This window comes from Orbicella franksi, chromosome 14, assembly GCF_964199315.1.
Source record: "Orbicella franksi chromosome 14, jaOrbFran1.1, whole genome shotgun sequence".
NCBI lineage: Eukaryota > Metazoa > Cnidaria > Anthozoa > Scleractinia > Merulinidae > Orbicella > Orbicella franksi.
Genome location: NC_138158.1, coordinates 13026250 through 13053938, shown reverse-complemented (window position 1 = coordinate 13053938; position 27689 = coordinate 13026250). Strand labels below are relative to the sequence as shown.

Genomic DNA, 27689 nt, shown 5'->3' with positions numbered 1-27689 from the left:
AAGTAACCAACATGCTCACGGAATATTTCAAACTTTGTTCCTCCAGAGCTAATATTTAGAGAGCTTAAAACATATCTTGCAATCAAATGAGCCAAAAAAAGTCACATGTGGCGAAAAACAGAGGTGCCAAAGTCTACAAATTACACGCGGATAACAGTGGAAACCACGCAGACCTATGACCTCTAACGGCTCTACTCTGGTGAAATGTCCTCCTAAAAACAGGATTATTGCTTAGCGAAATATTCAAAGATCCCCCTATCGTACAATACAAAAGGGGCAGATCCTCAAAGATATACTAGTTTGAGCAAAACTCTCAAAGCGGCTATTACACGTGGATAGGAGTTGTGTAGGCCTGTCACCCCATTGTTATCATCCATAGCAAAAGAACAGGAGTCACATCTGAAAGACTTGACGGACTTCATCAATTTCATAGGAAAAACTAGAGTACCAGGGAATGCTATCCTTGTTTCAATGGACATGACAAGCCTATACACAAATATACCTCAAGAGGAGGGGATAGAAACGGTATGCAACGCATACGAATCTTACTATAAAGGAGAATCCCTCATCCCAACACAACATCTTAAAAGAGCGCTTGAACTTATACTTCAAGAAAACTCATTCCAGTTTACTGGAAAAAACTACCTCCAAACACATGGAACAGCCATGGGTACAAAAATGGCAGTCGCTTTTGCCAACATCTTTATGGGAAAGGTAGAATCACAAATCTTAAATCAAAGCGCTCAAAAACCACTCGCCTGGAAAAGGTATATTGACGATATATTCTCTATCTGGAATATAAACAAAGACGAAGTCACGCAGTTCATTGAACTAGCAAATAGCCACCATCCCACTATCAAGTTCACGGCTGAAGTTTCCGACATGGAAACAACGTTCCTCGACACAAAAGTTTACAAAGGCGAAAGATTTGCACCAAAGTCTAGACTAGACATTAAAACTCATTTCAAAGCTACTGAAACATTTCAGTACACGCATTTCTCGAGTTGCCACCCACCAGGGGTCAAAAAGGGCTTCATCAAGGGCGAAGCATTCAGACTTCTCCGAACCAACTCCTCTGAAACAGCATTCAAAACTGCTATTTCACAATTTAAAACAAATCTCATCGAAAGAGGGTATCCTGAAACTCTTGTTTCAACAACTCTCGCAGAAATTACCTTTGAGGAGAGAAAAGCTGCCCTACAACAGAGACGTAAACAAGACAGGCGAATCTTGCCTTTTGTCACACAATATCGCCCATCAGTGCCTAACTTAAAGCAGCTTAAAGCAAATACTTTTGCAGAACTGGCATTTAATTCAACAACAACCATTGCTTAGAAGAATATTCAAAGATCCCCCTATTGTCTCGTACAAAAGGGGCAGATCCCTAAAGGATATACTCGTTAGAGCAAAGCTTTAACCGGCTATTACACGTGGATGGGAGTTGTGCAGGCCTGTCACCCCATTGTTGTCAATGTGTCTTGAGGGGGAACAGCATCTTTACACTCGTCAGAATGCTTGCAACTAAAGGAGGCAGCACACCCCGAAGACACAAAAGTTGCACGAACAGTCATGCAGTCTTTGTGGCTACAAAAGAACATGTCGCCTTCTTTCATAACAAAACAACGATCGTCGCGTGTACTTGTTCTAGCCGAGAAAATTGACATCTCCTTGGTGGCTAAAACAACAACGGCGCCAGGACAACAGCTCTTTGGCTTTTTAGTTGCTGGTTCTTTCGTTCCACCAAGATGGAAGCCACATCTCTGACATTTAGCTGGCTTCCAACGCGTTGAATATGTACTTTTGCAACGCGAACATTCACCAAACCCCCGTTTTGTGCTTGTAGAAGGAATCATTGGAATGTTACAACGAAACCACGCAATGTCTAAGAACGAAGCGAAGAACGAAGAACAAAGAACGAAGTGAAGCGAGGCAATGTCAAAACGAAACCAATATATACAGTAAAAAAGCAAGGTCAAATAACGAAGAATAACGAAGCAAATGTAGTAAGGTATTATACATTGAAATTGAAATTCTGAAGATCACGCAATTTGAAATTCCGAAGATCAAGCACTCACAAAGCTAAGCTACCAAAATAAATTCAAGGACGAAAGCCAAGCTAGTATTACGCAGACGAAATAAGCCAATCGTATGCTTGCAACCCATGCAACCATGTCGCATGCATCAACCAATCACAGAGCACGATACGAGAGGTGCGTATCAACTGAGCGTCGTAATATTTTTGTCGCGCGGCGAAGAAATTACTCAATTTCTTGTTTTCAGACTGAGTTTTACATGAGTTCTTCGCTTTTATTTTTCGTTGTTTTCTCAAACGTTAGCCGTTATAGTACAAGAATGAAATTCTGTTGAATTTGATTTTGTTTTTTTCCTCCAAAGTCAATAATTAACTCATTTTCGTAAAGTCAATTTTCTTAGCTTCTGTGGGACATTTTGTCGTGCGGTAAAGAAATAATATAATTTCTTGTTTACTTATCAGTTTTACATGTCAGGTTGAGTTCTTTTTGTTAATATTTTTTAATATTTTGACCCTTCAATTATTCAACTTTAAATAAACGATATCTTGAAACCTGATCTTGTGTTTGTGGTTACTGTGCATATGGTTTATTTTTGTACGTTCGCTTGCTCTGAAATATTCCAAAAAACGCCAGAGAATTAGCGGTGGGTCGCAGGCAATTTCATTCAGGCGTCAATGGGTTAAATCCAGGCAAAGCTAAAGCAATGACCATCTGCCCTATCATTGTTCATTTTATTACTTAGTGCATGCTCTCATGCATGACGTGGCATGCGAGTTTGTGTGCGCAGTTAGGATCCACAGAAACAATTAGCACGCACTTCCTTAAAACTTATTTATTTAAGGAAGGTGGTTCTACCACAGGGAAATCCACTCAACATTTGTGTGTGATCCCATGTGCAATGTATCCTCCACCTAATGTATAGAAGACACGAACGCTAGCTAATCTATGCATGTGTTTAGAGCAAATTGGTTTTGTTCTAAAGAGAAGGAGAGCAAGGGGTTACTTGAAACAAATATATAGCTTTGTGATGTTCACACCTAACTAACATAGATGGAACATGTTTTACCTCACCCCCACCACTTCCTTGCCTCTAGACTAATTAATTAATTGAAATCAATTAATTAAACAAACATTAAAGTTTACACCATAGCACCATAGGGCCATAGCGCAATAGTGCCTTAGTGCCATAGCAGAAGGAAGCCCCCAAAACCATCCCAATAGTGCATTCTGCACTAAAAATGGGCTCAGTGACGCCCCTGTTTTGCTTTTTTGTCAAAACTTGATTTTACCCTACTGCATGGCAAAATTTAAAAAAAATCTGTATGTGGGAATAATTTGGGCACAAGTGCCTTAAACATCAATATTTCACATTATTGGGCTGACACTTTGATACAATAAAAACCCAGGGGTAAGACCCTACATTTTTGAAGTCAGGCAAAATAGGTTCTTGTATTAATTTTTGGGGTAGTTAATGACAATTTAGGCTAAGTAGGTTCTCAATTAGGCTCTTAGTTTCTTTGAAGGAGATTACGGTTGTTGATTACCAGAAAAATAAATAATCTTGGGTTTAATCCTTATATATACAGTATTATTTTATCCACAACTGTATCATGTACGTGTATTTTCTTGTAAATAAATTTGCAATCTCAAAGTCACACTCCTTGGTTAAAATGTTTATCATTTTGTAATTTAACTGTAGCCCACCTATAAGAACCTGCTTGATCTTGTTTAGCTAAACAGGTCCTTATATTTTTGAGTATTAAAATCAAGGCAAATTTATGCCTGCAGGTACTTAAACCGCTAGGTTTTTACAAGCATGTTTTTACTGTACTGTAAGTGGAATATAAGATTTTACCTGTGAAGTAAGTGCCCACAAGCAGGAACATGAGAAGGTATCCTCGATGTGTGAATGTCCTGATGAAAAAATGGTAAAATTGCCTAGGTCTGTTGTTATTTTGCTTGTTTATCTATTTATATAAATTATTTACTTGATATTTATTTTATTAATTATTTAATTATTTATTTATCTCGAGGCAACTGCACATACTGATAGATGCAATAATTTTCATGCTTTCTAATTCTTTTACTTATTTTACGTTTTTTTTTTAACCCTAGTAGGCCTTGCTGAACTTATTAGGTAAGAAAATAAATTTACAGTGATTAAAAGTATCCTAGTATTTTACGTCTGAAGTGAATCCCATTGAGTTGTTTCAGTTAATTATTCTAATCAGTTATTAATTGAATCACAACAGTTTAAGACTGTTCGGTATTCATTCAAGGGAGGCTGGGGTGACCCTTCTTCTGACTTGCTACATACAAATTAATTATGGTCAGGGCATTAATTTAGGTTATAATTCAGATCTCTTGTTAAGAGGGGTGGACTTGTCAGTGGGTGTCACGAAAACTAAGACCCTAAAAACCATGATGGGGTCTTAAGTCTTAGATTTTGAGGGTCTTAGTTTTTATGACACCTCTACTTGGCAGTTAGGATACAGATTGACACTAGCCAAACACAAATTTAAGTGAAGGGGATCTCCTTGTGTTAGTTTGCTTGTATACTAGTGCAACATTTGATAGTGTTCAGTAATAAGCGCCAGTCTGCTTTAGTTAACTCCTAGATGTACTTTAAATTTCCAAATAATTATCTCATGCATGGCATCCTTCTGCTGAGGAAATTTTGGAAAACCAACCACTGTTCAATCTCAGCAAAAAGAAAAAAGAAAAAAAAAACAGAAGAAATCCTTTGTACAGGATTTTGAACCAGTGATCCTAAAACGTTACACCAAGACTACACTCCTGCATCCTACTGAGCTATCCAAGCATTGCATAAATAAGTGATGCAATTATTGCCTGTTTGAGAATAATTAAAGTGCACCTAACCTCAAAATTTTTTTTTCGCTAAAACGAATGTACTTGTTATTTGAAATAGTTCTGCGAAAAAATTTTTGGATTCCGTGAAATCCTCGGTTTTCTGTGCCCCGACGAAATCTTGAAATAGCTCCAAAACACCGCCATTTTGTTTCACGACCGAGTTTGAGGAGAATGGGTCCAGCGACTCTTGTGACGTCTACCTGGGAAGGTTCGGTATCTCAAGTCCTCTCATTTCCTTCAGGATTGTGCAATACACATTCGAAAAGTGCGCAGAAACGCCTTCCAGAGGTGCTATCGGCTGTTGCAGTAATATTCCAGATTTAAAGAAAGATATACTGTACAATTTACTGACGATGATCGGCTAATGGTACAATAAAGACGTAAACGACGGTTGATTTTGTCGAACCGAAACAAGCGAACTGAATCTGTGAGAACCATTGAAGAACTCTCACTGGAATTTGTTCCGCAGACTTTCGAACGCTATTTTCATAAATTTTCTGCTTAAAGCTAACCAGAAATTTTTAGAAATACTACCGACAACCTATATCTTACAATCCCGCAGTATTTATAACATAACCGGCAAAGTTGTGTGATCCGGTCATGATCAAGAAGTGTATTAACTGATATGTAAATAGGTCGCAACTGTACGCCGCTAACCAGCACTTATTTCTCTTTCGATTTAGATAAAAGTAGAAAATTAATCCTTTAGAATTACATCATAACAAAATTGTTAGACTCACAGAGTTTTTCGAAGGTTTGGAAATCAGCAGTACAGTGCGACAGAGATTCTGTGCAATAGCGTCGAAAAAATTACCGCGGAACATTATCTGCGGACTGCTTAGGGAACACATCCTTTTCGCTTATCCGACGAATTTCCCTGCAAACTTTGAGAACAATTTACATTGGTTATTTGGAGTTAAGACTTAAAACGTGTGACAATGTGAAATCGGTAATTGTATGAAATGTTTCCTTCCACCTTGTTCTCGCAGCTTCAAAAATACAGGTCCAAACAGTATGATTTTCAATCGATCGAAGTCAATGTTTTGGAAGTCACAAAGTCTCGAAAACTGCAACACGTACGTCGCTCTTATAAACATGAAGCATTCAACAGAAAGTAAAACACAAACTGGATTTAACAGAACAATCATACCTTGACAAAATACATTCTCGTTAAGGACAAATGTAAACGGGCTATAAATACGAGTGGGAATCTTATGTTTAGTTGACGAAATTACCATCCAAAGCAGTCCTTGAGTTTTCTTTCCTACTTTTCGTCTGCCTGCTCCTCCACTTCGTATCTAGCCCTCCATTCCTAATATACAAGCAGCTCGTCGGCAAAGAAGTCTTCCCCTTTGTCGCTTGAAAAATTGTAAATTGCTCTCAAAGTTCTAAGCAGTGAGTTCACAGTTGTCGAACGTGCTCGATCGAAGTTTATTTTGGTGTCTTCCAAATCAAAACTTAACTCTGACTCCAGTGATGAAACAAAATGATTCTGAGACAAAGCTTGGACGTTTTAGTCCCAAAATACATCGGAACGATTAGTTTTGTTTTCCATTTTCTCCAGCAAATACAGAGAGCTGACTGAGGCGCCATTGTGTTTGGTTCCTGGGTAGACGTCATCAGGAATCGCCGCCCCAGACTCCCTAAAACGCGGTCGTGAAACACTTCAAGCGCGACTTTGAAAGGGCATAGAAAATCGTAGTCTCCTTCGCAGCCGTTATTAGGGTCGTCACGCAACGCTCCTCCCCACTAACTACTAGTGGGGAGGAACGTTGCGTGATGACCCTAATAACGGCTGCGAAGGAGACTAAGGAAATCGAGGATTCAACCAAATTCAAAAATTTCTTTGCCTAAATGCTTCAAATAAAGCCTAGATTCGTTTTAACGAAAAAAAAATTTTGGGGTTAGGTGCACTTTAACAATTAGTGGATGAGGTTGAGCAAAATGTCATGATTTCTCAGTGGAAAGCAGTTGGATCATTTGCTGAAGCTGAAGGCTGAGGCAAATAACTGATCTGCGAGACACTGCTAAATAACGATATTTTGCGATAACCGACTTTAATAAATGTTTTATCATTCCATCACCAAATTTGTTTTCTTATTTAAATCACTTTGCCATTTTTTACCAGAAATAATGGTTACAATATTATGCATGAGCAGAATATTATTTGCAACAAAACACATTTAGACAGTACTACACATGAGCAGACCGTTATTTGTAGGCAGTTAATCAGGTTATTTGGTCAGCTCTTAGCCAATGAAAAGGAAGAAAAAAACACATTGAATGATAATTATGCATCGCGGCGTTTTATCAAATTGTTTAATTAACAATTATAAATCATTAGTCAGCTATAAATAATTCAATCCAAAAACAAAGATAAACAAAGATGAACATACATGATGTCTTATGGAAAGCCATAACTTTCTTATGTGGTTGTTTATCATTATTTGGTGTGGTTTCTTCATTATGTGTTGTAGTTACTTCATTATGTTGTGTGGTTCCTTCATTACGTGTTGTAGTTGCTTCATTATGTTTTGTGGTTTCTTCATTGTGTCTTGTAATGTGGTCCTGACGTGATGTGTTTTTATCATGATGTGGTGTAATAACTTCATTACGTGGTGTGGTTTTATCGTGATGTATTGAGGTTGTTAAGTTATGTTTTGTGCACTTGTCATGATGTAATGTGGTTACGCTGTTATGTTGTCTGGTATCTTCGCTATGTGGTTTGATCATTATGTGATGTGGTTTCGTCTATATGTCTTCTTGACCTCACTTCCGATACCAAGCTCTAGTAGCCAGGCTTTACTCACTATCACGAATTGGTTAAACTGGTTTTTAAACTGGTCCCAGTTCTTTCTCTTCCCCTGTGTTAAAGACAACGAAATAGCGGGAACAGAAAATTCCGATCAGCCCGTGGAAGAAAAAAACATTATGGAGAGTATTCTGAAGGACCTTGAACTCGAGTCTCTTATTCTGAAATTTGCTTCCGAAAAAATTGAGCCTGAAAATGTGGCAGAGTTGTCTGACGAGGTGCTTTCACGTCTTGGCCTTACTACGATTGGCGATCGTCATCGTCTCTGTGCGCTTTGTGCTAACGCTGAAAAACAACATCAGTCTGCGGCTGCTCTTAGCGAACGCATGGCTCTTTTCAGCAGACGAAGTGGCAGTAGTAGAAGGGGTGGCCGTGGTGGGAAAAGAAAACTTTCTTCGAGAAGGACTTGGACAGTAAGTTTCGTTTGTTTAGCCAGCCGCCATCAATCTAGGATTCCGTCGTCGGCAGAAAAGCAAGTGCTATTTCATGCTGGACTCGGCATGAAGAAAATCAAACTAGACTTAGAAGATAACGAGCAAGATGTGTTAGAAAAGGTAACGTGTGGTGACAAGGGTGAGGATGGCGAGGTCAAAGGTTTCCCACAATTGAAGGAGTCAGGAGGATTCGAAATAATGTACTGTGTCTCGGGTGTCAAAGAACTGAAGCCTTTGAACTGTTCTTGGGCTGCCAAAGATCTAAAGGCAAATGTGGGGTCACAATCCAAGTTGTACTTGCGGCCGATACAGAAGAATTTGTTGACAGTCAGCATCCTTCCACAGAACAAATCCCAAGTCAAAGACAAGTGCATTATCTGTAGCAAGGAGGTATTAATGAAAGACCTTAGGTTTCACGTTATGATGTGCAAGACCAGAGAAGGTCTCCTAAGCTCTGAATCTGAGGATGATGACACCCTGAGTATTTCTGTGTTTGCATCAGAGCCACAAAAAATCCAAGAAAGCAGCACCTTTGGGGCCTCTGTGGAAGAAAAGCAGGCAGACATTGACCCAGACATCGTTTATCCTAGCCTCACCCCAAGCATCCCAGAGGCTTCAACCTTGGGGCAGCCCGAGAATGCAGATTTCAGCTCAAGGACTTCAACAGTTCCACTGGCCGAGCCAGTACTTACAGTTGATGAAATTGTGGACAAAGTGGTAGCATACTGTTTGCAACTCAACATAAGCAACCCAGTTGAAATTTTGAGATGTCTCCAGAAAGAGATTGTTACTGGGCAATCCCTTGAATTGACAGATGTCACACAGTGTAACAGTGGGGAGACTAATTTCATATTAGTCAACAGAGACAAGTTACTTGATACAGCTTTTGATGAGTTGAAGTTCCATAAGAATTACCGTGTAACACTGGAAGTTCAGTTTTATGATGAGGTTAGTTTTATCTGTTGTTCAATGGATATTCAATTTGTCCTTAATCTCAAAGAGAGCTGTTATGGTATCATAACAAAAACTTTAATCAATGCTATATTCACTATCCTTTCTTCAAAGTTTTAGTTGATAGTTACATATGATATAGGTTAAAAGTTTGCCCCCAAGTCTCTGAAAAAATTATAAACGACAAGATATTTTTGTATTATATTCTAGTCAGCTACAGATTTTGGGGGTCCAAGAAAAGAGTTTTTTAGAATGGCCCTGTCCGAAATAAAGAAGAAATACTTTGATCAAGGAATCTGTGAGCATTTAGCAGAAGACTACTTCATGGTTGGGCTAATCATGGGTAAGGAACCTTATCTTGATAAACTTTTTTTTGCAATGCAAGTTGATAATTTCTCTATAAAATGTTGCTACACAAATAGTTTGCTCCTTCATGGCATCTTATGGCATCTTATGGCATCTTATGCAATGAGAATTTTATTTTTTATTTTTTTTTTCCAACTTGGAAATGACTCCTTAAATAAAAATGTGTTTATGACAAAGAGGCTACAGCAATATCAGTAACCACATGTAGGCAGGTTTTTTGTTAACAACGAACAAACATCAAGTCCGGCTTAAGCAAATTTCTTACATAACTACGGAATGATGTAGAGCTATAGTCTCTAAAGTTTTCACAGTCGATTAGGATGTAACTTAAAATGCCAAACATGATTATTTCTAACCTCATCTTTATCACGGCTTTTAATTTTTGCTGGTCCAGGTTTGAGTGCTGTCCAAAATGGAAACATACCACAGTTCTTAGATGAAGAGATGCTTAACAACATTTTTCAGAAACCTGGCAGTAGTTTGTGTCCAGCAATTCTCAACATCCAGACAGGGCTTAAAGAAACAGGCATATACCAGGTAAGAGACAGTTTTCCTAATATAAAATATTTTTATTATGATAATTTGGAATACATGTTAAGTGGTCTTCACAGCATATTGGAACAATGTTACTTTTATTGGAAACCAAAATGATCATTGTTTCTTACATACCAGTTTAATTAGGTTAAAAAAGCTGTTATTGTCACTGCTGATTAGCTGGTCAGTTGGTGGTTAAGCCAGGAGATTTTATATTACCAGCAGGAAGATGGCATGTAAACCTAGGTTAAAATAAAACCACAAGTGCACTTGCCCAACTCTTGTATGCATTGCTTTCTCTTTTCTGTTAGGTGTGTGAGGTCATGCTAATATGTCTTCATCTGTTTAGGCCAAGTGAAGCCAGAGTGTTAAGTATGAAAATGCTCACAACCTTATTGAAGCCCTGTTTCAGTGAAACTGGTTCTAATAAAAGGCAGTTTGAGAATGAGGTGTATGCAGCATTCACCAAGTACTTGAGAGAAGCAGCCAGTAAGTTGTCTCTGTTCTGTATTTTGTACTTTGAAATCATATTTTATCAACAGCACTAAATGAATGAAATAAAAGTTACCAGTTCATAAGTGATTGTGTTCAACCCTGGCTGAGTACAAGAGCTTTGACATGACTGTCAAAAAAATTCTTGGTGGGTAAAGAACCTCCAGCCTCTACTTTAGCATTAAATGACCAAAACAAATTGTTTGGCATTGCAAAGAAAATTGGCTCTTAATATAATTTTAGGGCCATAAAATGGACATTTATGTCAAAGTTTACATATTGTTCTCTTGATAGACTGCTAGATTTCATTTTTTCGGATAACTTATTGTACTATGTTAGATTGACTGCTGTTTATATGTACATCATTTGAATAGCAATACCATTAGTGGGCAGGTCATCACTCTTCACAGAGTTCCAGAGTTCTATATTTGTGATGAATCAATTCCTATATTGGTTTTCATACTTACGCTGAATAGTAGTGCAGGCTAGGTGTACATGTAGTTAAAGCATACAGTCCTGACAAGTATAATTACTGTGATTATTTTACAGCTTAAGGGTCACTTTTGAGCTTGTTGATATATTTTTTTTCTGCTTGCGAAAGTGAGTTTTTACTCTGTTATTTATTGCATAAGTTACTGCTCAAGCTGTTTAACACATAAATAACGGTACTATAATGTAACTTTAGGTGGCAGAAGAGGTGCTATAACACTGGGCCACGTGTTGCAGTTTGTTACCGGAACTGACGAGGAACCTGTGCTGGGGTTTGAGCTGCATCCTTCACTTAACTTCACAGAAGTGTCAAACTCATTTGTTCCCACAGCCCACACATGCAGTAATACCTTATATCTACCCCATGCAAGTATAGACATGCCTCTTCCGGAAACTGATACTTTGTTTGGGCTGTATGACTATGCATTTGTTAATGCATTCTTTGGTCATGTGTAAGTCGTTTACACATGTAGAGATGCCTGTAAGTTCGGAAGTTATCGTTTGATGTTACCTGTAGTTTCTTGACTTCTCATCAGAAAATACGTAAAATTGCAGTAGATTTTACATAGTTTGTTTTAAAGAACACTTGAATTTTTAAAAAGGTGTCAAAGAGTCTTACTTTAGGAGTAAAGCCTGGTTGTTATATACCACCAACCTACCAGCAACATAGTTGCCAGTACTGCCAGGGATACAATTCCAGTATGATGAGCTGATTCCATTGTATATTGCCGGAAATTCTTGCAAAGATGATGAGGTTCTACTTCGTAGGTAGACTAGCAGTTAAGACTTGAAGAGTTTCCAGCAGCTATGTTGCAGTTGGGTTAGTGGGCTATGTTTTGGCAAGCAGTCATTAGAACATTGCAGTTGAGTTCAGTAATTTTTGAAATTGTTATTGCTAGCATAACCAATTTGATATATTTCATGCTCAATGATTTCACACATTGAAAAACTCGTTTTGTTCAAGTTAATGTGAAAGGTATGCATTTTGACAAGCATACATGTTATTGTAGTGCCACTGTTAAGTTAAATACACTGTTAGTAAAGTACCCATCATTGTTGTTGTTCTGTTGGACTTCCTGGAACTGTCACTGTATAATTCTTGATTATTTCAACTGATTTCAAGTAATGCTCAACTCCATAATTTTCGGTCAGGGGGGTTGAAGGCAGATGACCAGCCAAAACACTTTTACATTCATCCGAAAGCAGCAATGACAGAGAAGAAGGAATGGGCCTGCCTTCAGACTCATCCCCAATGTCAGCGTCTATAATACCTTCTACCCCATAATTATCTATGGCTAATCCCACCAGTTCAATACCCAATGGATTTTGTAACTGGCCTGATACCCACATACAGATTGGTGAGGATCTTGTAGTGCACATCCTGTGGCGTGACCACGCCCGACTCCAGACTTTTAACTTCTCATTGATTAATGGCAAATAAATATAGTGAAGAGCAGCTAGGCGAATCTCATTCAGAGGATCAAGAATTCCTTCGCATTCCATGAAGTAAAATAGTCTGTAATATAGTCCTAAAACACCTTCAAAAACATCCCGCCATAGGCGTTCAATTCTCTGATTGTGTACTTTTTCCAACTATAGCACTCCTTCTATTGACTCCTCTTCTGGAAATCATGTACTCGGCAATATCAACATTTTCCATGCCCTTGTCAGATCTTATCCTGCTCGGCGGGTCAAATTCATCTACTGCATCCAAAAAACACTTCAGGATTGTTTCAGCTTGGTTGTTATCCATGCATGAAAGCATGACCGGTAAGCGGCTAAAACCATCAATAACCCCTATTACTACCAGATGCCAACGTACGAGCTTATGATTTGTATCTATGTGCCATAAGTGATTGGGACCCTGAACATTATAGGTCCTTCGACATAGACGGCCTCTCTTCCTGTTTTCGACTCCCTCATGATCGACTCTATGAATGCTGTCACGGAGCCCCATTCTCTGAACCTTTATTCCCCGATCTGCCAATATTTGCTTTAACAGTCCCTCTCCACAAGAAGGGTATTCCCTAGTTATTTCTTCTACAACTTCATCAAGCTCACCTTCTGTTATTTCTGTGAATTGCAACTGACTGAGGCCGTAACGACCCATTCTACGATAAACGGTACTTTCTGAAACAGAAAGTAACGACGCAATGTCCTTGATATTAAAGCCATCCTCCAGGTACCCCTCTAAAACTGACTTAGAAATTAAGTACTCAGGAGCACCACACACTTGTGTTCCTGGTTTCCTTGGCGGTGGATTGCTACCGTAGTTTAAACACTCTAACCTTAAATTCATCATTGTGTTGCGATCTTTCACACCTAAAAGTTCCATTTCTTCAGAAGATAGCTTACATATTTGATCCACAGTTACCTTTTCATGCTGGAAGTTCTCAATAAGATGCGCAAGGTGCATCTTATCAAGTATAGTTGACAAAGTGTCATTGCTTGTTCCCGCCATTTTGTTGTCTTTAACACCGGGGAAGAGAAAGAACTGGGACCCATCTAAAAACTGGAACAGATTCAGCTAAGGTGTAGGCCTTGGCATTTGAAATTTCTCCTGGTTTTTGAAACCCCTGTAGAATATACCGACTTTTCTAAATGAAACATTACAGTTAAGTTTTCTTTCTGTGGTTTCTTTGTATAACATTACCAATGATAAGTTGCTCTCACCTCATAGCAAATGGGACAAGCCGATCGTGAACTCTTTTCAATGCACTGTAGACAACAAAGATTATAAATCAAAATGATTACTCAAAAAAAAAATCATTTGAAATAAAAATGTATCAAAATAATTAACAATCTCTTTCCCAGTGTCAAACTTTTCCTGAGTTAGAATTTTTAAAGATGACCCAACCATATCCAAAGATTTCTGAAGGCATTCTTGTACATTGTTTTGATTACAAGGTTGTAATGGCTCAACTTTTTAAACTAAGGGCATCCACAGATAAGACATGCGTACATAGTTGTTGACAACTATTTGTTAGTGACAGTCAACTAAATGTTATTGACAACAATTATTGAGTCCGATCCTAGCATTCTAGACATTGGACTGTTAGATGTCAATGTCTAAGTTAGGTCAGCGAGACATATTCTGCTTTTTTTTTGACATTTGGCTGTGCAGAAATTTGAAGTGATGGAAAGAATGAGAGTGCTTCCAATGTCAACATGCACAGTGGGCAGGTTCAGAGTCACTACTGACAAAGGTTTGAGAGTTTAATGAATCATATTATTAACCAATTACAGATTCCTCATGTTCTCAATGACTGTACTACTTCAAGAACCAGAAGAGAAATCCCATTGGTAGGCACTGTGATTTATTTTCGTGGACTCTTTTAACCTGTCTTCCCTAGTTTAATCTACAAGTTGATGAACTTACCTTGTGTGAGCCTCTCAATTGAATTCCTAAGCACATGTCACATCGCCTACAATGAAAAAAGTTCTCCTCTCCACCAACTCTGCCATAGAAGGAATTCAGAAGTATAAAAATTAATAACAATAATAATAATACCAATACCAATACCAATAATAATAATAATAATAATAACAATAATAATAATAATAATAATAATAATAATAATAATAACAAACTTTATTGAGCACTTTTCCATACAAACTTGAATCTTACATGTATCTGGTAAAAAATTCAGAAATTCTGTTGTTCCTTAAGTTTTCGGTAATTATAATAGTAATAATAATATCAAAATAATAATAATAATAATTTATTATCATCATCGTCATATCATATATGTCATGATATCATGGTTACTACAACTAATGCTAATACTACTACTACTACTACTTTTTTTTTTTTTTATAAATAAGGTATATACAAGGTAAAAGTAAGTAAAAGAAATAAACTATTAAAACCTATTTCAACAGTGTTTACATAATGGTTCCCTCCTGGGTTTCAACGTCAATATCGGTATATTACAAGGTAAAAGTAAATAAAAGAAATAAACTATTAAAACCTATTTCAACAGTGTTTACATAATGGCTCCCTCCTGGGTTTCAACGTCAATATCAATGTTCTTAAAGTCACAAAAGGCTTTCCTTCTAGCTCTTGAACCTCTTAGGCAGATTAGTGTGGATCTTGGTAAAGCGAAGGATGTCCTTGCTCTTATCCAGGAGATTGTTTTAGCATAATGTTCTCCTTTCTTGATGGAGATCAGCTGCGCCAGTCTGGAATGGTATTGCAGGCACTCATTTCCCATGCCGCCTGTTGACGTGAAAATAAGGGGTGTAAAAGTTCCTTGTTTGATATCCAAAACCCTCCTCGCGTAAAGACGCTTCTTCTCGTTCTCATGATTGCGGTATATCTGTTGGAGCTCTAGGTCCCTATACGAATCAGCATTAGGGTGACAAACCCTCACGTCAAAGAATGCTGATCGTTGGTTCTCCCAGAACCCGCGCGCATGAATATCTAATCTCGCATCTGGAGCTCGATTAGAACCTCTTCCCAGCTGTTCACCCGAGATGTCTTGCAGGACAGGCTCAATCTCAACATCGGTACAAACCATATTCAGGAGTTCGGCTTCTAGGTCCCTCAGCTCATTGTGACGTTGGGTAACGAACCCACCTCTCTTGCATATCATTGCGTGGTCCACTGTAAAAGCATCACCGCATACACAGGTGGAGGGGATATCATCAACCAGCCAATCGTAGTGCAGTTTGATTGCATCGCAGAACTCTCTCTTATTTTAATTATTATAATAATAATAATAATATAATAATAATAAAAATAATTGTGTTCGACGAAGTGGAACGCAAACCTAATTTTGACCTGTGGCTTTCCAGAGTTGGTTTCCCTGCGAATGGTTATAGGCCTAAAAAACCACATTCCTGTAAGGACACCAAAATGGCCACCCCGCTTGATTTTTGCAGGGGCATGTCACGGCCAGTAAACTGGTACCATTTAATGCTAAAACATGTGATAAGACATGTGGCAAACATGTGAATATGTGAGCAGGCCATGTGAGCTCGTCTTTCCCATGGATCTTTCTTTGACTTCTTTCCATTCAGTCACCATATGCTCTGCTATTGTGTGCTCTCAGCGTTAGATTTTGGCGAATTTAAATGCTTTGACGGTAGCATTTATTGAAATCTGAGGGAATTGTCCTTGTTTATTAACACGACTTGGCTTTGGGATGATAACCGTGGGAACAGCTACATTTTGATTGCATTTGTTGATTAGTTCCAGTCATGACAGATAGCTCAGTCTTTATCCGGTCGAAATTTTATTGTTTGGAATCGGTGGAAAAGTACTCTGAAGGCAAGATCCATAAGACTACTTTATTCATCAGGGGAAATGCTCTAATTAGTCACATGGAGTTTGTTTACGATACACGAGCAAGCGAAACGAGCACGTGATTTCAAATGCTAGCTTAGAATAACGTACGTAATTTAAATATTCTATGAAACTTGAGAGTCTACAGAAACTGGCAGCGTCACGCAACTTATCAACAAATTGTGACCTCTTCACTAGCATGGACTTTGATACTATGCATATCTGACTGTAAAACCTCGGTTGCTGCTGAAAAATGTTGATTTTAGCAATAGACAAAGGTTGAGAGTCAGCTAGTGAAATCATTTATTTACGGTATATACATATATACATATATATAGATAATAAACAATGGTAGCAAGACTTCAATTCATCGTTTTATTGCGACGCTGTTTCGTATGGTCAAAGGATGACCACACTCATCAGGCAATATCAACGAATCTACATATATATACATATATACATATATACATATATACATATATATACAAGGCTGTTGCCTAAGGAAATTTTTAAGGAGCTCTTTGGGCTTCTTCCACTAAAAGTTAGGAGCCCAAGCCACTTTTTTAGGAGCCCAAATAAAATTCTCCGTGGTCAATCGGGGGGGGGGGGGGGGTTGGGGAGGTTGAGGAAGATGGCGGGGGGTTAATTGTGGAAATTTTGGGGAGGGGTCCTGGGGCAGAGATTTTCCATGAGACACTAATATGGTCTAATATCAATCAAGTTTTATAAATAAAGCATTTAGCAAAGTGATCAGGTCATGACTGAGAAAGAATACTATTTCTGGTCAAACTCAATTATTGGTGTATCCATGCAGGTGCTGCAGCTTTTTTTATAAAAATTTATATTGCTGCTTTTGTTTTTGAGTTTTGCAATTCTATTTTAAAAAGACGAAATACGTTGTACAAATCATGAAATGCAAGCCACAAATGAAAACAAACAAAAATGAAAGAGGCATTTGGGAGGGGGGGGGGGGGGGGTTTGAATTTGGCCTCACTGAAATGTGTGTTCCTTCCCCGGGCTTGGGACATCAGTATGAACTAAAGGTGATTTTGAGGCAGCATTACAGCAATATTGGCCACTTCTTTGGAGAAAATAAATTCTTGTATATTGGGTGGGGTCGCGACAATTGATTTGATAATTTAAAATATAAATAAAATATAAAATATATGCAAAGAGAATTGCAATGATGTGTTCTTTTTGGTGGCTAGTTACTTGAATTATCCTTTCAGAACCTAAAGAAATTCATTCAGTACATCTAAGTGAAGTTTTCTGAAGTATCAGACAAATATTTAGACACATTTATCTTTTTTCAACTGTAAATATAATATCAGCAGGATCATCACTCCAATTCCAAAAATATTTGTTATCAAAGTAGTTAATTTGCAACTTGGAATCAGTAAGGCATCAATAGAGACACAATCCATTGGCATACATGATTTACAGTTATTTAATACTGAGCTTGCAATGCATTATAGGGCGATTTTCAAACATGGCTGTTTTCGGCTGTTTCGTGAGTGGACAGAGACTTTGTTGCCGTGCTTTTGCCCAGATTTCTCGTGATAAAAGCAAAATAGAACCAGAGTAGCTGTTGTTTTCCGTTTAATTTATTGTGTGAACGACTTTTTGACAAATTTCATGAGAAGATTGAAGTCATCGGACATATTACATGGGAAACAAAACTCCATGTTTAGGTGCCCACTCGGGCTCCTTGAACAAAACTTTAGTCGCCCGCACTCGTAAGTTAGGCGCCTCAGGCGACCGTTAGGCAGCAGCCTTGATATATGTATATATATAGGTTGAATAAACAGAAGAAGATGCGAACTTTTCTCGTAGGAGGTCTTTAATTCAAGTGGACGTTTCGCCCATTCGGGCTTCTTCAACACTAACAATATCAATACTCGGAATCATGATTCCGAGTGTTGATAAAAGAATCTGGGCAGAAGTTAACTTTGAACCTGAAATAACATCGAAAGATCACTTTCTGGATCAACAACTTTCGCATAACTCCCTAATAAAGATAGCCAACAAAACAGTTTTTTTTTAAAAATTGGTTCACTAAGGGAATAACTCGGGTGAAACATCTTTTAGGACCGGACAACAACTTTCTCTCGTTAAATGATTTCCACTGTAAGTATGAAATAGACCCTCGCCCTCTCAGCTTCTATGGATTAATATCGGCTGTAAAGTCTCTTCGGTCTGATTCTAATTTTCAAGATTTACAGAACACCGACCATGAATATGAGCCACTTACAACAAGAATTTTGCAGGTCAAAAAAGCAACTACAATAATATATAAAAAACTGATTAGTAACAACAGTTTAACCCCAGAGTAGAGTCAAAAGAAGCGGCTAGAGGATTGTGGCCTACCAATAAATGACAACATAAATTGGAATGCTGCCTATCTTTTAGCTAAAAAATGCACAAAGATCACTAAGCTGATAGAGTTTCAGTTTAAATTCTTACATAGACGTGTACCAACCAATAACTTTTCATTTCGAATAGGTCTACAGGGCGATGAAAAGTGCAGTTTTTGTCACACCTCCTCTGAGTCAATAATTCATCTTTTTTGGTCATGCCGCCAAACATCTCACTTTTGGAATAAACTTACTGAATGGCTGAAAAACTTAAATTTACTTCCTAGAGATTATGCTTTGACAAATATTACTGCTTTGGGTCTGAGGCCAGATATCTCTCAATTTGCGCCTCTTATAAATTACTGCTTTCTCTTAGCACGATATCACATATGGCTCGCTAAAACAAAAGATGATCATCCAAATCTTACGCTTTTCATATGCACACTAAAATCACAATATGAGATAGAAACAAAAAGTGGAGACACGAAGAAATGGAAACCTCTTACAGGATATATGAGGATTTAATTAATATTTTAGATTATATTTTCTGTAGGGTTATCTATCTCCTACCCATTGATCTATTTCTAATCTCCTGTCAGATGCATAACTTGTTTTACTTTTAATGTACCACATACCTTTAGTCTGTTTTCTATGTTTCTGTACTACAACCTCAAGCTGTAATGATAACTAGCTATTTTTCTTCTCAGTTTTTTTTTTCTTTGCCCCTTGTCGTCACTGTATTTCTTAATTGTGTAAGTCGTGTAACTGTATTTGTTAGTAATGTAAGTCGTTTAGTTATTGTAATTTAAATAGTGTAAATAATTAGAGCAATATAATGTAAATAGAGTTAGTGTTGTAAGTAAGCATTGGTTTCCCTTGTGTTATTGCAAATAAAAAATAAATAAATAAATAAAAAATAAAAAAAATAATAATTTGTTTTAACTGTGTACTTGCCATATCGATTAAAAACACTCCACTGATCCTACAAACGGCAAAGGAAAGCCACAAAGCCTTCACCTATCGCCTGTGCAACTTACTTGTCTATCTAAACTTGTATGTATGGAGGATATGTTCTTACTATGAGTTTGCCCGTGAACGCAAATTTATGCGATACTGTATAAACCAAAATTCACCCCTAAATCTTCTTTTAAAAGGTAGAATTAAAAGCACTCCACTGAACCTAATTGTCTCATTTACTAACTCCCAGAGTGCATTTCACTTCCACAGAGGGATAAATTGTGTGCGACATAAGCACAACAGACATAAGGTGACGAAATAAGTGAGAAATCACTATCGAAAGGAATACAGCATGCCGGCTTAAAGCGATGACATCACACAATACATCATCGCTTAAAAATTAATAAGCCATTAGATGGGTCCAGGCCACAAAATGTTGTACCTGTAGGCTGGAGCGTATCCTGATTTCTGTAGCATGAAGCAACTTAGAGTATTTTCTACTTCCCCCTCGATGGGACGCTAGTCAATCGCAGGGTTACCACTAGCATTAATGATCATGTGTGGTCGCACCCTCGCGCCTTAAAAGCCAAAGTACAGTGCGACTTCTCTAGTGCTTACTCACCTGACCATAATAACGTACTCAGATTGATAAATATAAATATAAACATAGATATAACACAACCAGGCACCAAATAACAAAGTTGCACCATTTTCCTTTCATTGGTGTGTGTTCTATTCGTCATCTTTAAACCTAATTTCCCAGTGGATTCTCCGAACTTGAACGTTCATTTTTTCCCCAAGTTCTGTGTTGTAAACAACTCCGCTGACACATGCAAATGAGGGAATGAAGGAGGGAATGAAGCACATGCTTAATTCTTGCACAATCAATGATCTAGTGGAAAGCGTGGAAACGGGGGATGAGAATTAAATCGTGTGCTCTTTCTTCGCGAACAACTGTTATGGAATGCTGCGTTTTGTAAAGAAAGCTTTGTTTTCGCTTGCCTGACACACAAAAATGTCTAGCGTTTTCGGAACGGGCCGGTCCATGAGTTCTATGGCTTGAAAGCAGTAGCCAAATGAGCAAAGTTCGTGCTAGTTCTCACGAATACCCGGATGTTGAATAAATCAAGAATCTTCCTGAACAGAATTTCAAAGGGAGGCAAACAACAAGCAATTGGATAGTGCGGATACTCAACGGAGCGACGTCGGTAGTTAATATCTAAGCATAACCCTTGTGTGAAATATCCTGATTCTTTTATTTGTTTTCGTTGTGTTCAATACTGCTAGAATAGGCCCATATTGCAACACGAAGCCTGAATCGCTCTTTTTGGAGCATTAAGTATTCTTTTCGACTAGGTGCTCCAAGTATTTGAAGCTGTGCGCCTAAAATTTTTAACTCTGCGCCTAAAATTTCGGCAGTGCGCCTAAAAATTTACACCTGGTCACACAAGTGCTCCCAAAGCCAAAAATAAACTTTGAGCCCTGCATTGGTCACTTTGACTTCTCCTTGCCTTATAACTTTACATTAAGTTATTACACATTTATAAAACAAAACACTTATTAATCACTGGACAGGTCCCTTCACCTGGGAAGCAACTCTTGATGCTTTCCAAGATGAAGAGATTCTCGGGAAAACAAAACCAACTGTTTCCCTCAGGAACAGTGATTAAGTGTTTAATATTCACTCCCTTTGACATTACCTGCATATTCCACAATCACCGCAATGAAACTGTCCCTTCTCATGGTCATCAAACAAGCGGCAGACCTCACAGTAGTATCGACCAAATTTTATTCCACAATTTGTACAGTGTGATGCCACCTATAACATAATTTATAATCATTTGTATGAGCTATTTAGGAGTTCATAGAATTCATCAGCATTAATAGTGACTCACGTCCATGTTGATTATATTGTAGGGCAATTCTACCGTTGCGGACGTTATGTTCAGACTTAATTTTGAAACTTTAATTTAGCACAGACAAAGGATGAAAAGGAGTTGTCCAGTTTTCCATTTACTGTATGAACATGTTTGTGCCTACTGACATGTTAACTGGGCTGCACAATTTTTCCAGTTGACTGATTGCTATTAGAAATAGAGAGCGCAAAAACACTGTCACGGACATTACATAAAAAACAACCACAATATTGAGCATGTTAGTTTTTAATCAAAATTCCTGTGAAGTATCAGGGGGTTTTGTATGAACTGTTCCAAATATATGCAGTTAAGTGGTTGTGTGACTCAAAAAGCCTGATTTCATTTGAACTGAAATTCAAAACTTTGCAAAGGTACTTGAAGTTTAACGTCCTGGACGTTACAACCGATGTCGTAGACGTTACGCTGTGTGAATCATTGCCAAGTATAGAAGACAAATCAGCTTTTCTGTATGCTTCTCAGTCATATACGGCAAGATAGGCAAATATTGTATGTTATTATGAATGAAACTGGTTAGCACTTCATGTAAAACCCCTGTAATATCACAGCACATTTTGGGGGACGCAAAATGCTTTTAATTTACATCAAGTATAATCTACATTTGAGCCTGTTTTTGGCATTCTGAGCCTGGAAACTCATGTTGGTCACCAGAATAATAACTTCTTTTTTCAGAGAATAGAAAAAAATGGCAGTTTTGTTCAATTCAAGGTTTCTTTAAATACAGAGTTGGCACAACTACTTACATGTATTATTGGCCAAGACAAGGGGAAACAGAAGGGTCCACTTTTCAAACATTTTTCTACTTTTGTTGTTGTTTCTCACTTTATCAATGGACCATTTGAAATTCCAGAGCAACTAGCTGTAGAAAACTCTTAAAAGTAATAGGAAACATAAAAGGATTTAAGCACTGTAAGAAATGACTATGTTCATCAGAATGGCAGAACCTCTTCTATTGTTGAAATTTCAAAATAGCTTACATTCCACTTGAAAGCTACTGTCTTTCTCAAAATGTTTGTTAGGTGAAACTAGAGCAAATCTAGAAGGACATTATGGTTTTGTGGTGTAATGATTTGGCTTTTAAGAACCATTTCAAAATGTTTTTACTTAACTTCAAGAAGTGTAACATCCACGACTTACGTCCAGAACAATATTTTGCTGCCATTATTTTGAAAATGTTGTTGTTTACTAGATATTTCTTTTTACCAAAGTGTTTCTAGTGGATATCTAGCTGTGTGACAAGAATGGTTTTAAAATCTTTCATGTAGTTATTTTAGAAAAGAAAAAAGATTGTTAAAATGTTGCAGACATCACGTAATGTCCGTGACGAAACTTATTTTCGTTACACGTATATCTACTTTTCAAAAAAGTTCAGGGTGAAGTTTATACCACTTATGTATTAACTCCAGTGAGGGATTTTTTCTGATACCAGTGTTTGAAGTCCCTTATATTTTCCAAGTTTGATACAGCAAGTTACAAAATTTATTTCTTGCCTGTTGTTACTTTGGGGACCCCCCTGAAGACATGGTTGTCAGGAGGGAGCAGAAATTTATTTTTCTGTGTACTTCAACTTGTCTACAATCATGTAGAACAGGGTATAATTTCATGTGCAACCTCTTTTCAAAAATCTGGATTTTGACACCACTCATGTGGAATTGCCCTGTAATACAAATGAGAAAAGCTAACGGTAAAAAGTCGGCTACATATACATGTAGCTATGATATGCAACTTACACTTTGACAGCTGCCACACTGGAGACATTTAATTCTTTGTACAGTTTTCCTATCCAGTTCATGATCCTCCTTGTCATTATGGCACAACCTGCAGTTGTAGTATTTTTCACAGCAAGGGGCCTGTGGCAACAAAATCATACAAATATTTGCCAAGTAGTGATGATACAAGTTTTCCAGAAAAATCTGTTCCACAACTAAACACTTTGCAGATGTAACTGCACTTGAAGTAAGGGGTTGTAACATTACAAAATTTTACAATGATGGCAAACCATAGACATAAATTATTATACGTCATTAACTTGTGAATTGCGATAGCAAGTTACAAGTTGTTGGTATAGTGCAGATTATGCAAATGATAAGCAAATGAGGGGTCAGTCCATCATGAGTCATCTGTTAAGTGCTATTTCTGCTGACCAGTAAATAAAACATTAGAAATCAGTGCATGAGTAAATAGTGCGGGTGCATATCACTTTAGATATTTCATTTGTACAAGTGTTCCACTAAAACTGAAACTTTTATTGTTTGCTTCTCGGTCAGAGTTGATTGATAGTAAATTAGAAATAACAAACAGAACTTAGCATGAGCTCAAAATAAGCCAAACACGGTGTTCAACAGTGAGACAGAGGTGAAATTGATATCATTGATGAAAACTGCAAAGGGGAAAAGCCATAGCGGACTACCAAGGTAGACACAAACCAGAAGTGAACCGAGCAGGGGTGAGTACTCATGAGACTACTGTACCAGAGCTATCAATTGCGCTCTGCACTATCTGAGATTGTCTCACTAGTTTTTGGTTAAAACAATGGAATCATTTCTTTACAGGGATTTGTGACTGGAAGGCTGAACACCTCAGACTTGTTGAATAGGCTCGCTCGATATTTAAGCTTTTATAAACTTTATTATTAGGCCAGCGTTGGATGCTGTGAGAGATGTACAAAGTAGTAGCTGCTGTGAACTGACAGCCATTGAGTATGGGTGTTACGAAAACTAAGACCATCTATAGTGAGTGGCTCTTCATTTTGCTACCCTTGCCAGCTGTGGAAGCTTGAATTTCCAAAACATCATTAGAGATCGTGGTCCGGTCTTATAAGCAAGAAGTCAAGCAGTTACATGTATTTTTCCTGCCTAAACACACCTCTGGCCTTTCACCCTCTTGACACGTGTGTATTTACTTTGTCACCTTGTCACGCCATCACACAACATGAAACTGTAAATACGTTGGTGTGACTTCCTGGCAGTAAAAACTTGTTGATAAATTTCCTGAAATTCTACTAGCTGGTGAAATAACAGCACTCTACTGTCGTAAACACCAAACAATTTATTTTAGTGTAAATTTCAATCAGCTTAGAGCAGTGACATTCATTTTGCTTGAGACCCTATCAGACACAAATGTTAGTGGTGGAGAAACAGTTTCAATGGAAATAATCCAGGACTCTGATATCATTATATACATTTCATTTATAAGCTTACAAGAAGACCGAGAGCCACTTACATTGTACTATTCACAACAATTTCTCAGCAAAAATGCTTTGCCAAATGTCTCACTCAAGCATAAAAGCATTGTTTCAAGATTTGTGAATATGTCCTTAGTATTCTGTTCTGTCAGAAAGCCCTTAAGGTGGCTCCCTATAGTTTCATGATTGATATGTGTACTGATAAAATAAAATCAGCATCCTGTGATCGTCAGTGCCCAGCATCCAAAAGCGAATGCTGCTGTCATGTAATGGCAGTTATTTGGAAACTGGAAGACATGACAAGAAAGGGAGAGTTGAAAGAGTGCGACAATAGCACATGTACGTCAAAACCGCAACAATGAGGCAAAGGAGGAAAAAGAGAAGTTAACTGTTTACCGGTAATGACTACAAGTATTGTAAAACCAAGGCATGCCTCTGATGGGCCAGGTAAAAGAAAAAGGGGGATACATAGTCAATTCTATGATCCTAGACCGGTGAAGTCAAGAAAAATTGACCGACTCCATAGTTAAATTAAAGGAAAATCTTCAAGAGATCAATCCAAAACTTCCATTTGCTTTGATGCTGCCAGAGGACAGAAATATTCCTACTGTAAACACCTTGATTGGGCCAGTGGCAAGAGGATCAGTGCTCCACAAACAGCTTCAAGGATTTCAAATGGCTAGCACAAATCCTGTCACCTCCTGTGATCCAATTTCTTACCAGTCATCCAATCCAGCAATGAATGGAAGTAGTAATGAAAGTGGGCATGTTCCTACTCAAACAAATTCAAATGTTACCGATGGTCATTATACCAACCACACAGAAAATTCTACTGACAGTCAGCCCAGGCATACACCCATTGAACCCGAGTGTCTCAACAACAGTTCCTCCAGCCACGGTTTTACTAATTTTCCTTTACTACCCAGCAAATGCTGCGAGGAAACTGTTGACTTGAATCTATTTTCTAATGCTCCAACCATCTTGAATAAGGTTCAAGTATCACTTCAAGCAGCACAGGAACTTTACGCCAAGACAACTGGTCAAGCAAATAACAACATATGGTATGAAGAGAGAAAACACCGCATCACAGCGTCAAAGTTTGGCAAAATTTTGAAAAGGAAGAGTCAGCTAACACCTGAATTTATCCAAGCAATCTGTGACCCAGTTGATATCAACAACTTACCCTTTGTTAAATGTGGCAGAGAAAATGAGGACAAAGTTGCAGATACGTATGTCAAAAAAATGCGTGAGGAAGGGGACACTGGACTGAGACTGGCAGAAGTTGGTTTATGTGTCAACCCATTCCTACCTCATTTAGGAGCATCTCTAGATTGTGTTGTTTTTGATCCCATGTCAAATGATAAGTTTGGAGGAGTGGAGATAAAAACTAACCCAAAGGCAGGATCCATGGGTCTCTCAAGAGCTCAAACTAGTGGCCACCCATTTTTTACAGCAAACCATTTTTTGGTTTCAAAAGATGGGCAAATTATTCTGAACACTGACCATTCATACTATTATCAACTTCAGGGTCAATTGGGCCTTTCTGTGCTCTCATGGATTGACTTTGTGGCACATTCAGGCATAGGAGACATATTCACACGAGTGTTTCCTGACAAAGACTTGTGGTCCAAAACTATGGTTCCTAAATTGAACTCATTTTATTTCAACCATGCCCTGGATTTTTTCTTGTTAAATGAAACTAAAACTTATTAACATTGAAGAAATGTTCTTGTACAATGAATTTAGTTCACATGAACTGACCTCAAGTAAACATAGTAACTTTTAAAATGTCAAAATTAGACTGAAAGAATAGGGTTTTGAAAATTGACAATTAATTATGCCACAGTCCACAACTAATTTATGCAGCCATGCATAGACAACAGTACTACTTGATCAAATATGTGCCATGCCTTCACCCGTTTGATTGATCTTTCCATGTGGATCCTCACATTAGCAATGCTCATAGTCTCAAAGCATTCGTCCTTTGTGAATTGATCCTGCACTGACTGTCTTTTGCGCGGAATATACAAACTTGCACCCTTCAAGGCCATGAGATTGTGTACATCAAATCCTTTGTCAGCTAGGTATTTAGCCCCAGGCTCCACAAGACTACAGAAGTCACTCTTTTCCACAATTTCTCTGTCACGTATGCAGCCAGGATACAGGTGGCTGACAAAAGTCACCCAACAGTTGGGAGTGATGCAAATAAAGCCTTCATATGTATTGTGGGATTTGTAATCAGAGTACATTTCAGAATGTGTTTGATAGTCCTTTGGCATGTCACACTTGATCTCTGTGCAGTCAAAAATCCCTCGGATATCTTGATACTGGCCTTTAAATCCCTCAGGCAGATACTTCTTGATCTTGTCCTTGGAAACCCATATTGGCAGGCTTCCCAGCATGATGTACAGATAGTTTACCCATGTCACTAAAATATCAGATCCCTTTCAAATAATCCTAATCTAATTCTGGTCAAAAACATCCATAGTTGATCTATTGGATCAATATTACGACTCCTTTCCCTTTCTTTGTCTACTTCATGTAGATATGGAAATGTAGCGGTAAAGTTCTCTTCGCTTTTGCTTCAAGCAAAATTCCAACTAATTTAAGACTCTGCACAAGGTTTAACATACTCCCAGAGTGCCATTAGAGTATTGTAATTTGGAAAACCCACATAAAAGAAAGTATCATCATCACTATTCTTAAATCTTTCTATACAAAACTTGGAAAGTAACAGTTGGCGTTTTAAATCTGCAACGACCTCTGCCAAATCTTCATTTTGATGCTTGTTTTCAATTTTTACTTCGCTGGTTTCCAGTGGATCACCTTTTTTCTCTGAACAACTGAGTATGTGATTGTCGATTTCGTCTCTCTTCTTTTGCATCGCTTTGCCTTTTCGATCTCATGACTTGACGCTTTGGTCCACTGAAACCGTGAGCGTGTAGCAGTTGGCAAAAGATCTTTCCTTTTCCCAGTTAAACTGCGCTTGTA

At 37.9% G+C, this 27689-nt stretch overlaps 3 protein-coding genes and 1 pseudogene across 3 annotated transcripts in view; 3 read left to right on the top strand and 1 right to left on the bottom strand.

Annotated features, from left to right (window-relative positions):
- The window catches only part of LOC145467563 (RING finger and CHY zinc finger domain-containing protein 1-like), a 63252-nt gene that overhangs the window by 33625 nt on the left and 1938 nt on the right, over positions 1-27689 (bottom strand). Inside the window, exons 2-6 of the mRNA XM_081451126.1 lie at positions 23245-23364; positions 21281-21399; positions 14362-14440; positions 13656-13700; positions 3889-3947 (exon numbers count right to left, since the gene is read on the bottom strand). Coding sequence (XP_081307252.1) covers positions 3889-3947; positions 13656-13700; positions 14362-14440; positions 21281-21399; positions 23245-23364 — 422 coding nt within the window. The remainder of the gene's footprint in view (positions 1-3888; positions 3948-13655; positions 13701-14361; positions 14441-21280; positions 21400-23244; positions 23365-27689) is intronic.
- Positions 433-3879, top strand: LOC145467564 (uncharacterized; annotated as a pseudogene).
- On the top strand, positions 4001-10122 carry LOC145467569 (uncharacterized). The gene is made up of 3 exons (XM_081451129.1): positions 4001-9098; positions 9312-9444; positions 9862-10122. Exons 1-3 carry the CDS (start codon positions 7602-7604, stop codon positions 10116-10118), a joined length of 1887 nt encoding a protein of 628 aa, XP_081307255.1. The 5' UTR covers positions 4001-7601; the 3' UTR covers positions 10119-10122.
- Positions 10325-11448, top strand: LOC145467567 (uncharacterized). Its single transcript, XM_081451128.1, has 2 exons — positions 10325-10490; positions 11179-11448. The coding sequence occupies exons 1-2, from the start codon at positions 10325-10327 to the stop codon at positions 11436-11438; spliced, it is 426 nt and encodes a 141-aa protein (XP_081307254.1). The 3' UTR covers positions 11439-11448.